Below are 15,463 nucleotides of genomic sequence, written 5' to 3'. Positions count from 1 at the left end.
CTGCGTTTCTGCCTTGACTTTGTCCTTTGTAGCACTTGTCACAATTAGCATTCATTCATCCCTTTATTTGTCTTAGCTAAGGTCTAAGACCTTGGGTCTTTCCCCAGTTGACCATAAGCCCCCCATGAAGGCAAGGAACCATATGTATTATGAACGTACGTATTTTGTCCCTGTGTGCCTCCCACCCAGTATACCTCACCAGTGCTTGGCATGTAGTCAGGAACTCATGAATGTTTATTTGACTTATGAGGGTCTAAGCTTTATTCTTTTTAAGTGGCGACTTGATTGCAGGTATTTGGTTTCAAGCCTTTACGGTCTGCTGCAATCGCGTCCTCTTCCCTTTCAGGTCCTGGATGTGCTGGATCTGTGCGTGGTTGTTCTGCAGTCCCACAAGAACCAGCTGCTTCCCTTGGCTCATCGGGCCTGGCCCTCGCTCGTACACCGACTCACCAACGATGACCCCCTGGCGGTGCTCAGAGCCTTCAAGGTACCGCACTGGTGCCCCACTGCCATCAGTCATAGGGATGGGGGGATGTAAGCTAGAAGCTCAGCAGTGTTTTGAGGAGATTGGTTCTCTCTTTATCTGATGTGACCTACTATACCTTGAAAAAAGTACAGAAAAATAAGAAAAGCACAGAGAAAAAAAATGAAAGTCAGTTTCCTTTTGAATTTGAAGTAGAATGAGTGAGCTAGTAGATGAAAGGGCCACCAGTATCCACTGAGCACCTCCTGTGCCCCAGGCAGCACGCTTGGCAATTCTCCATGTGTGAGCTCATCTCCTTACAACACCCTTGCAAGGAAGATACTAACATCCCCATCTTTGACAGAGCAGGAAACAAGCCCAGAGATATTAAGGAACTTTCCTCAAGATCACACAGCTAGGGACTTCCCTGGTGGTCCAGCGGTTAAGAATCCGCCTGCTGATATAGGAGACACAGGTTCAATTCCTGGTGCCGGAAGATCCCACATACCTCAGGGCAGTTAAGCCCTTGTGCCACAACTGCTGAACCCACCGTCTGGGGCCCACACTGCACAACAAGAGAAACCACCACAGTGAGAACCCCACACACCGCCCGCTCACCACAACTAGAGAAAGCCCTCACACAGCCGTAAAGACCCAGCACAGTCAACATTCAAAACAAAGGTCACACAGATAGTGAGTGATAGAACCTGAATCTGTGAGCTCATGCCCACCTTCTGTGCATGGCACAGAGAGTCAAGGTGAAGAGGCCGAGGGTCTGCAGTCTAGCGGTGGGCATCCTCTGTCCAGCTGAGCAACTCTGGACGAAGCTTGTGGCCACCTAGCCCACCTTTCTCATAGTTGTTGATGTCGAGGATAAAATGGGACTATTTGATGAAATGCTTCGAAAAGGTAAAAGGCTTCTGTGTATGTATGGTATTATTCTCCCTGAGTTAGTTTGGCTTATGTTAGCACACATATTTCGGCTTATTTATTTATATCCTTCCTTGTTCTAAAAAGCACTTAAGGCAGCTTACAGAGATACATTTACCATGGCAAGCTAACATAAATTAGAAGTGGGTGAGCAAGATAAGGCAAAGAAAAAAAGATGTGTAGGGATATAAAATGAAGCCAGGGATGCAACAGATATGCTTGGCAGAAGTATATTGTGTTTCTGTAAGATTCTTCAACATATACTGGACCAAAATGCAAGCTTACACTGATAACATACAAAATTGCTAATGTATTTTCAAAAGCAAAATGTGCAAGGTGACACACAGATGTGCTGGTGGTGGGGCGGGTTGGGGAGAGAGAGAGGGAAGAAGAGAAGTTAGGGGAAGGGAGGAGGAAGGAGGTCTTGCTCAAATTGTACTCATCTGTGCTGTTTCCTTTAAGAAAATTAATAGGTTATCTGAAATGACAGCAAGTGTGGAAAAACCAAAAAATGTAAAGGTGTATGCACTGTAACTGAGGCTGCTTTCCCACTGCCAGTCCCATTGGTGACCCTTAAGCTCCGTCAGGCCTTGTGCAGTCCAGCTGAGGGCCCTGAAATAAGTGCCTCATTCTCTACAAAGTCGGCAAATGTTCTCTGTGCTGGATATGCCTTGCTTACCAATTTTTAAAGAAATTCTTATTATCCTGTACACTTGGTCCTGTGCAGTGGGGCAAAACGTTTCAATATGTTCTGCTAGAGAAAGTTTGAAACGAGACATGCAAAGAGACTGCCTGTTGTGAAAGTTGGAATGAGGATGATGTACATAAGAGACTGTGCCACGGAACAGAAGGAACTCTGACTCAGCTCTGCCCACCAGGGTCCCTGCCCAGACCCAGCCAAGGACCTCGGCCAGTCACTGCCGTCCTGATGCCTGCACATGGCAGCCGCTGAGCTGGACCTGGGCTCCTGGGCCTGTTTGTGTGTGTTGAGCCAGCTAGAGTTAACAAGCACAAGTCTTTCCTTCAAGGGCTGTTAGGAAGATTCAAGACATGATCTATGTGAACTGCTTTAAGCTCTTGGGTTTTTTTATTTTTTAAACAAAAAAGGGAGGAAAATCCAGGTATTAACCATATTATTCATCCAACTCAAGATTCCTTTGAATTATTCTCCACGTAATCTGTATTTATGGATAGAAGCAGCCATGCCTCAGGAACAGAGACCTCCGAATTCATAACTGTCAGAATCACAAACCATGGGCAAGGAATTCACAGCAATAATTCTTTTTTTTTTTTCAAGCAGAGACTGAGATGAAATTGAATTACCAAACATCCTCTTAAATGCTCTTGCTGCCTTAGCGATGTTCAGTCACCGGATTAGGCACTGTTTCTGCAGGTTTTGCGTACCCTGGGAGGCAAGTGTGGCGATTTTCTAAGGAGCCGGTTCTGCAAAGATGTCTTGCCAAAGCTGGCTGGCTCTTTAGTCAGCCAGGCTCCCGTCAGTGCCAAAGCTGGACCAGTCTACTCCCACACGCTGGCCTTCAAGTTGCAGCTGGCCGTCTTACAGGGCCTGGGCCCCCTCTGTGAGAGACTGGACCTCGGTAGGTACCAGCCAGTTTCGCCTGGACCCACACCCCATCCTCTCTGTCTCACCCCTCTGTTGCCCTCTTTACTTGGCCCTGCTCCCCTCAATCTCCCTTCCTGTGCACATCCTTCCATCTCACTTCAGCCTTATTTATCCGTTTACCTTGCTGTGTTTTTTGACTTGGGGATGGAGTACACAGCCCATGCATCTTGCCGAGCTGTTCCAGTTTCATGCAGCAGCAGAGGGTTACTGCTCGTCCCTGATGAAGTCTGAGGGCCAACGCTTGTTTTGTTTTTCCTCTCTGCAGGTGAGGGTGACCTGAATAAAGTGGCGGACGCCTGCTTGATTTACCTCAGTGCCAAACAGCCTGTGAAATTACAAGAGGCGGCCAGGAGGTACGTCTGCTTGATCACCCGCATCTCTTTTACGTTTGTCCTAAATTATGGATGATTTGCTAATGGCGAGCAGAGTGGAGGCATCTCTGCTCCTTTCTCTTCTCTCTCTCTTCGCCAGGTTAAGATGGGTTCTTTAATTGTGCCAACATCCAGAGATGGCATTTTGACTAGACGCCTTTCTCTTTGAAAGTAACCTTTTCCTCTGGTGCAGCGTCACAACAGTTCCAAAGGGGCCAAAAGCATAAAGACAGTGTCCTGGAGGGGAGCAGGCAGAGAGTGATTGGCTTCTAGCTCTCCTCCCTGGTGACCCTGGCACCTCTCTCTTAGCTCTCCCACTCGCCAAGCGAAAGCACTGGGTTATTGATCTAGCAAACCTTGGCTCCGCAGAATGTCTTAATGGTCTTCGGGTGCCACAGACCCTCACAAATCGTATGCAGCACTGTGTGTGTGTGTGTGTGTGTGTTGTGTGCATGTGCGTGCATGCATGCATGCGCGCAAGCAGACACATGCATGTCTTTTCCTAGATGGAGTCTACATCATTCATCTGATATATAATAGGAGTCTATGAACCAAGAATCATTCAAAACCCCTAGACTAATGATTTAAAGGGCCTTTTCAACTCTGAAATTATGTGATTCTCATTTCTAAGAGATTTGCTTATTGAAGAATAGCTCTACCACCTCTAACAGAAGAACCTATGTCTGGTTCCTAGAGTCCTAAGGAATATTCAGCAAAAACTAAAACTGAGCACAGCAGCCTTCCCCCGACTTGAGACCCACAGTGCACCCTGACCCCCCTCTCCTGAGCCCTCCTTCTAGCCGGCAGCAGCCTGTGCGCTGGAACTGCCATCCTTGGACGTCTGCAGCAGAGGCGAAAGCTGGCTGGTCTGCCTGGCACTGCCTTCTGCCCTGGGCCTTACAGTTCCACCTCCCCAGGCAAAGAAACAGCCCCTCCCACTCCATCAGCTTCTGGAAACATGCCCCTAATCTTCCTTGGTAGGGTTGGTGTCATCTCGCCCCCTGAAGGGCTGGAAGGCTGCTCTCTGTCTGTGAGTGAGGAAAGCCCACTTGCTCCCTTATAAACCTTGTGCTCTCTGGGAGTGATGGAAATATCTCTTCGAATTAATTTATTATCCTTTGCAGTTTTCTGCTCTTGATTTCCCCAGTTCCCTTTTTTCTTTCTGTCCCTTTCCTGTCACATCCTCTAGGCCCAGAATCAGTCATGGTTTCTCGAGCGCAGGGGCGCATCTCAACCAGCTTCTTGTCCCCAGACATTCTTGTTTCTTAAAGATGAAAATCGTCCTCCCCCAGGCAGAGTCCCTGAAGCTAATTGTGCTCTGATTTAAAGTACAACTCACGAACATGACGGATCCATCTGGAAGCAGATTCTTCTGGGTGTCTGCTATGAGTGAGAGTCTGAAAGGTCTGGTTTTTCTCATCTCCCATCTCATTCTACTTTTCCTCCACCCTCCCCATAGCTGTCCTTCAAATTCAGACCCATCAAACAGACTAATATTCACAATTCATTATCTTTTCATTTCTAATCTTCTTTTCTTTTCTTTTTTGCCACTGAAAGCAATCAAACCCAAACTGGACCTTGCTGACTCTTGAGTTGTAATTCCAGGTGCCTCGGGAGGAGGCGGATGGGGAAGGAGGAGGTTGCTGCCAGCCGGCCTGGCCTGACCGCAGTGCCTTCTGTTTGCTCCACCACATTCCACTCAGGGTTGAGTCAGATGACCTCCTTCTGCCAGGCAGGGAGGAAGTGCAAGGTTGATTGCTTCACAAACGCATCATCTGTAAACTTATTTTGAAGTCAGGGGGAAAAAATACCTGTGTTGTCCTTGATCCGGAGCTGATTTGGCATCTTGATTCAGAAATTAATAAGCTCTCTAAATGGGAGAAGAAGCGTGAGACAATAGGCAGCCTGGTCCCTTTGTGAGTCTGATTGCAGAGCAAAGACAGGGAGAAGGGTGGGCCAATGAGTATGAAAGCAGTCAGACCTCCAGGGACTAACGAACGAGGTCCCCTGAGTGAGACACAGGCCCCAGCTCAGCAAATGGCCGCACATCCATCCAGTTGTTAGTCCTTAATTCACCTCTTTCCTTCACACGCCGCATCCATTCCAGAAGTGAAGCCTGTCTATCGAACTTGCGATATCTCTCTTAACACTGTCTGCTTCTCCTTACCGCCAAGCTGCCAGGCCAGGCACCCTCATCTCTTTACCCGATCCCCTGCAGAAGCCTCACCCCAGGCCCCTGCTTCCACTCCTGCCCCTCAGTGTTACCCCCCCCAGCAACTGTCAGTGACACCCCTACGCACTTGGGGGAGAAGAAAAGGTGGTGTGTTCTTTGCCAGGGCCCACAGGGGAGTCTGTAACCAGAGGGTTACAAAAACTCAAACCTCAGCTCCATATTCAAAAGAACTAGTACAAACTAGAGCCGTTCAGAGATGCCCCAACTCCCTCCGGGGTAGTGACTTTCCAGCACTGGGCAGGTGACTGGCTCGCTTTGGCTGTGGTGGGGCTGGTGAGGAAACCTGGGAGGGTAGGTGGCTGCTCTGAGGCCCACCGCCCCCAACCCAATGCAGAAAGGAGAGGGAGGAGCAGCTGTGTCTGTAGGTCTGGCAGGTGGGGGTTCGGTGAGACCTCAGCAGGGGGCCTGCCTCATGTGGGGATGGAGGCAGACTCAGCAGCTCCAGGCAAGTTCCCCTTTGTGTGTATTCACAGTTGGATTTTTCCTTCCTCCTGTTTACTTCTCCTGGCTCCAAAGAATGACCAAGCCTGTGTTTGCTTTTTTAATTTGTCATATTAAATATAGCCTTTGTGGCAGGCTTTTACATCCCGGCTGTAAACTCTAGAAATGGAAATTGATCAGGGGGTGGTTGATATAACCAAGGCCATAAATGCTAAGAACGGAGATGCCATTCCAGTTTAATGCTTTTATCTAGCGAATGTGCCTTGTAAGGAGGAACATAAATCTTGCAGCTTGGTTGGGGGGAGGGGGCGGGATGGGGGGCATGGGGGTGGGTGGTAGGAGTAGGGGTATAATCTTGCTGTTTGTTACCACCAGGTGTCACTGTTAACTGGCTGTGCAAGAAAACATACGAACTGTCCCAGAGTTCACTTAGTTAAGTGATTTCAGTGGATAACAAATGAGAAAACCATGTTTGGGGTGTGGGAGGAGGGGTCAGCATGTCTGGAGCTATAAATAAGGCCCAGTCCCTGAGAATAACAACTGGAGTACAAAATAACATGTTCTATCAGCCACACCCCCATCTCAGCCTTGGAGAACTTAACTGACATAAATTCCCCAGTGGCCCCAATGGCCTTTGAGGTACCTCCCAGCATGCAGTGGGCCTCCATGGTTCTGTGCCTTTCTGACCACGGAGCTTTTCCTTCTCCTACATGAAAGGAATCTGAGATGAGCGCACATTCCCCCAAATTCCTGTTTTTCCTTCCAATCAGTACATGCTCTCAACCTGGTTCAATTCAGCTCCATTAAAACCACACTCCTCAGGCCTCTCTCCAAGCAGCCTCTGAGGTTCCCTGCCTTTTGCATACATCATCCAGTCAATCTCCCACCCTCAGGCTAAACAGAACAAGAACTGGGCAATATCTGTTTTTTCAAACTTGGAAGCCCATGCCCAGCAAGGGAGGGACAATGCTTTCAGGCTACCTGGTTTCCACCCCCACAGTCCTAACTCCACCTGTCACCCTGAGGTGCCAGGTCGGGGTGCAAGGTGCCAGCAGGTGGTGACCAGCTGGTACACCTCCTGGCTGGGCAAGTGCGGGATGCTGCGGATCCTATGCATGTGGTGGGAAAGGGAGAGAGCCTCCCACAGATGTTGTGTAGACAGGCCCGGGGCTCCAGTCCTGGACGCAGGCAAACCCAGGTTCACATCTTCCTAGCTCTGCGACCGGACCTTGAGCAGGTGGCTTTGTTTCCTTGCCCCTCATCTCCTTTCCCTGTAAACTGGGTTTGGTGATATCAGCTTCCTCCAGACATGTCACGCCGATGCTTAGCGTTAGTGTGTAAGACTCCACTCGGCAATCATTCATGCTGCTGATTGACTGAGTAGCTACTCTGTGCCTGGCACTGTTCCAGGCATGAAAACTAGAGGGGAGCAGGAGAGAGGAGGCCTGTGCCCTCATGATGCTCCCATTCTGGAGTTATATTTATTTGTATGTGCACACCCGTATGGAAAGCGTTAGTCGCTCAGTCGTGTCTGACTCTTCTGTGACCCCATAGGTTGTAGCCCACCAGGCTCCTCTGTCAATGGAATTCTCCAGGCAAGAATACTGGAGTGGGTAGCCATTGCCTTCTCCAGGGGATCTTCCTGACCCAGGGATCAAACCAAGGTCTCCTGTGTTGTAGGCAGATTCTTTACCATCTGAGACACCAGGGAATCATCCATGTGGGGAGATATATAAATTTGCCAAATATATGATGTGTTGGGTATTTGTTACACATACATGTGTACCCTTGGGCATGGTATTTTGGGGGCATGGAAGTGCAGAATCTTAACCACTGGACCTCCAGGGAAGTCCCTGAAAGATCTTTTTCATGTTAGTTGTTCCACCTTTCCCTTACTACTTTTGCTCGAGCAGCCGGGACCAAGTTTGAATGTTCATTTGCTGACTGACTTCCCCACATTCTTTCTAGCAGTAGGATCTCAGCCCATCAAAGATGCAGCTACTGCCTCAAACCCTGGACGAACTCATACTGACAAAGGCTTGTTCATTTCATCCCCGTCAGAGCCCCAACTCCTCTCTTTACCCACATGTGGGCTTATTATATTTGAATGGATCAGCAGCCACAGAGGTGATCCGTTAGTTCAGCTGAGCTTGAAATTAGCAGCTCACCCCCTTAAACGGTGTGGGCAATGTGTTTGAGCTTGGGCTGCCGAGCTGTTTCCCCCTCAGACTACACCCAGCATGGAAATGAGGGCACTCCTAATATTTTCCCTTTTGACATTTGATTAATAGTGGACAAATCCAGACCCAGTAGTTAGCTTTCCTATTATCCATCTTTTGGTAGGCACTGCTGCTTTTCAAGTCTCACTGTTCTAAAAATGTACTCAGATCTGAAGCTGTTCACTGTGTGGATATAGGCATGATTTCCTGGTGTCAAAGATAAGAGACATCTGCCATGCAAATTACAGACGAAGTGGGTTGCTGGGTTTCAGATCGGAAGCCAGGGACCTCTGTGCTACCAATTAAATCAAATGCTACCAATCCTTCCCCTGCTTTCTCGGTGTTGTCATGTGACTGATAATCTGCCAGGGTCATCCAATCTACCACCCAGTGGTAAAGCCCAGTGTGGGGCCTGCATGCAATTGATATGTGCCATACTGGGTCGGGAACCGTGATGCTCATGATGGGAGATCGAGCCTGGTAGCTGGACAGCCTGAACCAAGTGGATTTCAGATATCAAAAGCCTTGGCCGACTACAGAGTGGTCATTTCATCCCTTTGTGAAGTCTGAGGTCTGACATGAACACCTAAGAGGCAGGAGTGAATGTTGACAATCTCAGTGCCAAGTGAAGTAGCCAGGGACATGGCCTCAATTATCTTATTATATATGTATTTATTCAAAAGATGCTTTAGAGTCTCTTATTCACCAGATACTGTGCTGAGAGTTCAAAGGTGAAGACCACGGTAGAGTTGGCCTCACATGACTGCTTAGTAGTGGTATCACCTTGGGCAAATTAATTTCCTTCTGGAAGTCTCAGTTTCCTCATCTACAAGACTAGAATAAGCATATCTTTTTTTTCTGCATGATAAAATTATTACAAAAATTTAGCAAAGTCATGTATATTAGTCTATAACACAGAATGTCAGCCCAGAGTAAAAAGTCAATCAGTAGTAGTCATTATCATTATTTAAACTTCCTCCTTATTCTGAAAAAGACCTCGAGTATCTTACAAACAAAGTGTATGCAACAAGGTAAATAAGAAGCGAAGACGTTTTTTAAAGGAAGAATAAGAAGAGGGAAAACAAAGTGAAGCCAGGGCTGAGGTTCATTTGTAAAACACAGACTTGGAACTCTTCACCTCTGCTAGAGATGAGCCTGCAGCAGGCTCTGGGCTTCCTAACAGAGGAGGCAGAGAGGAAGACATACCTGCTGTGCGACTTCCAGTCATTACTGAAGTCAGAACGGAAAGCTTTTAGAAGGCAGCCCTCTCTGGAATTCCCTTGGTACTGAACCCTTGGGTCATCTTAGAAGAACACTAGGTACATTTGTGACTGATGACTCCTAACAGCCTCCTAACAGTAAATACAGAAACACATTTCCTAGAGCTGTTTCTTACAGCTCCATCAGTGGAGGCTGCTGGCTTGGTGCCCAAGCGTGGGTTGCAGGACAAGAGTTCGAAGGTGGCAGGGAAGGGGGCACAAAACAGGTAGGCTACCAGGAAGATGTCTTTTTCTGCAAGGGTGTGAATCTTCCAGGGAGGGCCAGGAAACTCGGCATGCAGCCGGAGAGTACAGACAGCCAGGGCCACTTTGAGATCCATGCCCAGCAGCGTTGCCATCGTGGGATCTGGGCTGTCAGTGGGGCCTGGAGCCGGGAGAGCTAGCCAGATGGGAAGGACTGCTTTTAAATCCGGCCCCAGTGGGATTTAAACCTGTCTCGGCTCTGGCTTATTTTTGAATTGTCGGTAACAGATTGGGCCTCTCAGTGCCATATCTTTTTAAATATGCACAAAGCCATGGAGTCATTCCACTGCAACTATGATACTTTGTCTTCTGGTACTTTAGGGACTGCATTAGCATCATAAGCTTCCCCTAGTGTTTATGGTTTTAATTCCTGTCCCGGTTGCATTTAAAAATGTTTTTAATACCGGCCTCTGCGTGAGTGTGCAGGTTGGCGATCGATAGATGAATGACTGTGAACAGGTAAATATAGTTAAGTCGAACGAGTATGTATAGCTGCAAAGGCAATTGGTGGTATTTATTTGGAGAGTAAATCGTTGCTCCAAGTCATAATCCTCCATTTCCAACATTTAGAAACAAAAAAACGGCCTCCGTGCAGGGGAAGATGGCTAAATTGAATAGCAAGAGGACAGGCTTGAAATACTGGTTAACCAATGAAGCGAGACCCATTAGAGTAAATTACCAAGTATGGAAGCATAGCCCCACTGCTTTGCTGACTCCGACACGTGGATACCCTTAGCATCCGTTTATTTAAAAGGAAACACACAGCCTCATTTGTAGCATCAGCATGTACCGAGTCAGCAGGTACAGAATCATGGGAGAAGAGGTGGCCGGGGAAGAGAAGAGCATGGTGGCTGTTCTGCCAGAAAGGGAACCACAGGGAAGCCAAAATCACTTTGCAGTATGCCTGCTTTCCAACAAGTGAGTTTATCCTCCGGTTGCGTTTAGTCGCACCCGCATAGAGACAGCCTGTGTCGTGTCCCTAAGGAGACGCCCTGAGTAACTTCTTTCAATGCCCCAAATAAATAAATAAATAAACCTCTCAGAGCTGCAAGCTCTTTACCACTGGCATTTATGCAGACAGCTCATGAGAGCATTTTATAAATCCAGAAGGAGACAAGGAGCAGCAGATCCCTCAAGCAAGTAATTGACGAGAAAGAATAGCCTGTCACCCAGGAGAACTGGGAGCACTGAATTTCAGTTACGGTTTATTTAGCTTTGCCGAGCCTCGATTGGCCGGCAGTTTTCTAGAATTCCCCTTGAAGCCAGCGCGGTCTGGCATGAGATGGTGAGGACATACTCCATAATATTCGCGTCTTCAGCAGAAGGGTGTCTTTTGGGTTCTGCCCCGCTTGGGATGGACAGGCCCAGGATTCAGCCCCCAGATTTGAGAACTGCTGGGGCATGTTGGAGCTGGAAGGGGCTTAGAACCAATCCAGCTGATGTCCAGGAAAGACTTGCTGGGTCCCCACCTCAGGAGTCCTTCCCCGGCTCCGGCCCAGCCGTGACCTGAGCCTGGCCCTCTTCATGTCGCACTGTGGGTGTCTGTGGTCCATCTGTCCTCCCCCACCAGACAGGGAACCCTGAGGCCAGAGCCTTTGTCCACCCATCTTTGTGTCCCACACACCTGATGCAGCTCCCCGCGCTGGACCAGGCGCCAGTAAACATTTGGTGAACCATGCAGAGATGGGACCAGACCCAGCCAATCAGATTCGAGCAGCATGTTTCCCAGCCCCCCAGGCACCCCCACCCCCGGCTTTGTCACTCAGAGCACCTGATATTGATCATAAAGGAATGAGTCGCATTCTGTTGGTTTGGTGTCTGGAGTTTATTAGGTACTTACTGATACCCGTCAACTGTAGATAGGGCTGAAGTGCAGGGAAATGGCTGCCTGCATGAAGTGAAATTCAATAAAACCGCATTTTAAGTGAAAAATCAGTATAAACACCAGGCTTCTTTGCCATGGAAACAGAGGTTGCTTAGAAACTGCCTAACGGCGAGTTCTAAATTTTTTAAAGTCAAGTTATCATTTAAGCTACATGGCCCTACAGGTTATTGAGAGATAATCACTCGCCTCAGGACACTCGGAGGCAAGAGGCCCAGCCGAGTGCCTCCCAGAACTCTGGGGACCAGATAATCTCTTGATAACTGTGCCCCCTGGAGCCACTGATTTGGGCCTGGGGGAAGGAGAAAGAAATTTTTGTGCAGGAGTTAAATGGTGTACACATATATATATATTTTTTTTTTTTTTTAAGTGTTTTGGGGGGCTTGAAAAAAGATGGAGTTGGCCATTTGGCGTGTTCACCAGCCATCCCAGCCATGTCTCAAGATGTATTAGGAACATTTTCCAGGCAGTTACTCCAGTCAATTCAAAACAGAGGTCTCCTCTTTGTCTTTCATCTTTCGATTATGCAGAAGGATGCTTTCAGGGTCTTCGGCTTTCTGCCTTTCCCTGTCTGGGTGCCCCTCTCCCCTAAAAGGGCAGGAATCGGGCCCGGGACAGGGTGGTCCTAGAGGTTGGAGCAAAGCCGGGCCTCTGAGTAGTCAGACAACATCTCCTGGGTCTCAGGCTTAGCTCCCAGGGCCTCAGAGTGAACGAGGGTCTGGGTTCAGAATTTGTCAGTGTTTAGAGTTCAGCAGGTCGCATGTCTTTTGCTAAGCAAAGAGCACAGCTCTGCCTACCAGCCACCTGGCACAGTTGCATGGCACAGTAATTGCTCCCGACCTCAGGCACACGGAGGACAAAGAACAGTGCATTCATTTCTTCCTGAAAATAATGGGCAAAATTACAACCCCAGTGGCTGAGAATTGGGACCCCTACCAAGTCAATATGAAGGAAATTATGACTGTAGCAAAAGACAAATGTTCTGCCCCTTTCAGAGCATCTGAGAATTTTCCATGGTGTGGCAGTCCTGCCGGGGTTGGTAGTGATAATTATTCCTGAGACACACACACTCTTTCTGGAAGGAACAGTTGTTTTCATCATACACTTCAAAGTGCTTTCCTGCACCTCATCTCCTTAGAGCCTCCGAACAAACCTGTGAAGAGGGTGGGGCCAGTGTGATTATTTTCCTTTGGAGAAAGAGGAAAACATGTTCACAGAGGCAAAATAATTTGCTTCCAGACGCAGAGAGAAGAAACTAGCATAGCCAACCTGCCATTCTGGGGATTCTATCACTTTAGGAGCTCAGGAATGAGACCCAAAATAATTCTTCCAAGAGTTTGGCCCTGGCTTCTAGAAGAAGATGAACTTTGCACGTGATTTTTCCTTTGCTTCCCTGTTAGTGTCTTATTTAGGGATCCTGAAGGGCAGAAAGAGTGGCTTCCTTCCTTTTCCTTTCCTGCCAACGAATGCAACACCCGAATTTAGCAAGTTAAAAAGGGATGCCGAAAATGAACTTCAGCGTTGCAGAACAGAGTGGTGACTGATCTGGGCTGCAGCACCACTTGGCTGGGTGTCGCCCAGATCAAAATACTCCTTGAAGTTGAGAGTGTGCACCCATGCTGTCGCTTGAAGAATTGTTCCAGTTCTTGAAGGGGGAGAAAAAAAAAAATCAAATGAAATCATTTGCATTCTAACAGCCTTTGGCACCAGGGAAAACTGTCAACTGTATCACGTGTAAATAGAAATCTGCTTCCCAGTTTTGGTGCATTTTTTCATCACTTCCCTCGCCACTGTAATTATCAAAGATATTTTTGTTTTTAAACAAAAATTGTCTCCTACGCAGGCCCCATCTCCTTTCTGCGGTGAAGTGGAAACAATGAATTAGAATATTCTAATCACTCTCCAGGAGCCACCGCTGAGGTTATAAACCCAAGATTATCCTGAGTAAAGAAAACTTCAGGCACTAGACAGGTCAGAAAACCAGAGTGCCCCCTCCACCTGTCTCCCTGGCCACCTGAGCCCACATCTGTTAAACCCAAGGAAGGAAGCAAAACTGGCTCCACTGAAGTACATCCTGAATCCGTCCCCCAAGGGCACAGGCTTTTCAGATTAACAAAATTAAAAACCAGAATTTAGCACCAGTTAGCAACCGTTTTGGGCATGACAGAGCAGGCACGCCACAACTGTTTAAGTTCTATCCAACGCCCAGTAGTAGGGGAGAGGCTCCTCAGAATGGTCATCAAGAATAAAACATGATCCATCAGATAGATTCTGTCCGCTGTTAGCTGGTAGACAGGGATCCCATGCAGGCAGCCCTGTGTAGGGCCGGATCTGCATTTTCCCTATTAAACCCCAGCAGAGCCCTGGGTGAAGTGTATCTCCCATTTTCAGAAATGAGGAAGCTGAGATGAAGATAAATCACGCAGCTAGTGACATCTGTGGTAATGTGACTCCCATTAGTGACATCAGTGGATCCTTCCTTAGTGGTGAGCCATTCACCTCTTCTTTAGGTCATTTTACAGAATATAGCTATTTCAGCTCTAATATTTTGGTCACCTGATGCAAACAGCCAACTGATTGTAAAAGACCCCAATGCTGAGAAAGTGAGGGCAGAAGGAGAAGAGGGCATCAGAGGATGAGATGGCTGGATGACATCACCAATGCAATGGACATGAACTTGGACAAACGATGGGAGATGATGAGGGATAGAGAGGCCTGGCGTGCTGCAGTCCATGGGGTTGTAAAGAGTCAGACATGAGTTAGCGATTGAACAACAACTATTTCAGCGAGGGATGCTATCTGAAGTCATGAGTGTGCAGCGTGATAAGTCCCTTCCTTACTAAACATGAAACCGGTTCAATCAAATGTTGGTTGAGTGCTTACCGTGTGCACACCAAACACCTGAGATACAGCAGGGAAACAGGCGTCCCTGGCCTCAGGGGCTTGTGCTATAAGGAAGGGAGATGGTCAGTCAACAGGCTGTTGACAAATGCTGAGAAGAGTATCCTGAGAAGGAAAAGTCAGGCAAGCACCTGGGCGAGGTGGCCGGGAAGGCCACCCTCTCTGTGCAGGTGGCACAGGCGCTGAGATGGGTAGGATGGCTGCAAGAGAGCCACCCAGCTAGGGAAGGGCCTCACCCTTCCTGAGACTGAAAAGCCAGACACTGCATCGCTGAGTCAGCCGAGTGTAAGAAGTTTACACCTGGGTTGCCCAGTGCCGTGGCCCCGGGCATCGTTTAGAAATGAAATGTGAGCAGATAAGAGGCAAGGGTTGTGACCCCATGATTCAGACCAAGATAAAGAACCTCACCTGTGGTGGGTGCCTGGCGCTGGATAGCCCAGGCCCTTCCACTGTGTTTGTGTTGTGTTTGTGACCAATACTTGGTGTCTCCTAAAGGTCTCAGGGCAGGGCTTAGCCGATCCTGCCATGGGAAACAACTGGATCAGATCTCTCTGTGGGTGAATCCAGACCACCGAAATTCCACGGCTGTCAGAGGCCTCGGCTACTGAGTTCAGCAGCTTGCTGGAGGGAAGAGATAAGGACCTGAGGCCCACAAGTTGAGGGTTTTGCCCAGGCTCCCCAAGCAGGACAGAGAGTCCCTGCCCATGACTGGTCCTGTGAGCAGAGAGGACCTTGTAATGGAGGTGGGCCTTATCCATTTCCTTCCTTCTAAAAACTGCTTTGTAGCCAAGAATTTAACCACTTTTCTTTGCCAAGAGCTTGTTTGATGTCAATATGGTTCCGCTCAGACTAATTACTTTCCTTCTCTCTCTGTCA

At 48.2% G+C, this 15,463-nt stretch overlaps 1 protein-coding gene across 1 annotated transcript in view; it reads left to right on the top strand.

Annotated features, from left to right (window-relative positions):
• TTI1 (TELO2 interacting protein 1) overlaps positions 1-15,463 on the top strand; it is a 37,888-nt gene that overhangs the window by 21,479 nt on the left and 946 nt on the right. Inside the window, exons 5-7 of the mRNA XM_069546953.1 lie at positions 347-487; positions 2,787-2,991; positions 3,283-3,370. Of these exons, the coding sequence (XP_069403054.1) occupies positions 347-487; positions 2,787-2,991; positions 3,283-3,370 (434 nt within the window). The remainder of the gene's footprint in view (positions 1-346; positions 488-2,786; positions 2,992-3,282; positions 3,371-15,463) is intronic.

This window comes from Ovis canadensis, chromosome 13, assembly GCF_042477335.2.
Source record: "Ovis canadensis isolate MfBH-ARS-UI-01 breed Bighorn chromosome 13, ARS-UI_OviCan_v2, whole genome shotgun sequence".
Taxonomy (NCBI): Eukaryota; Metazoa; Chordata; class Mammalia; order Artiodactyla; family Bovidae; genus Ovis; species Ovis canadensis.
The sequence above is the reverse complement of the archived record's forward strand: the minus strand, read 5'-3'. Positions and strand labels throughout refer to the sequence as shown.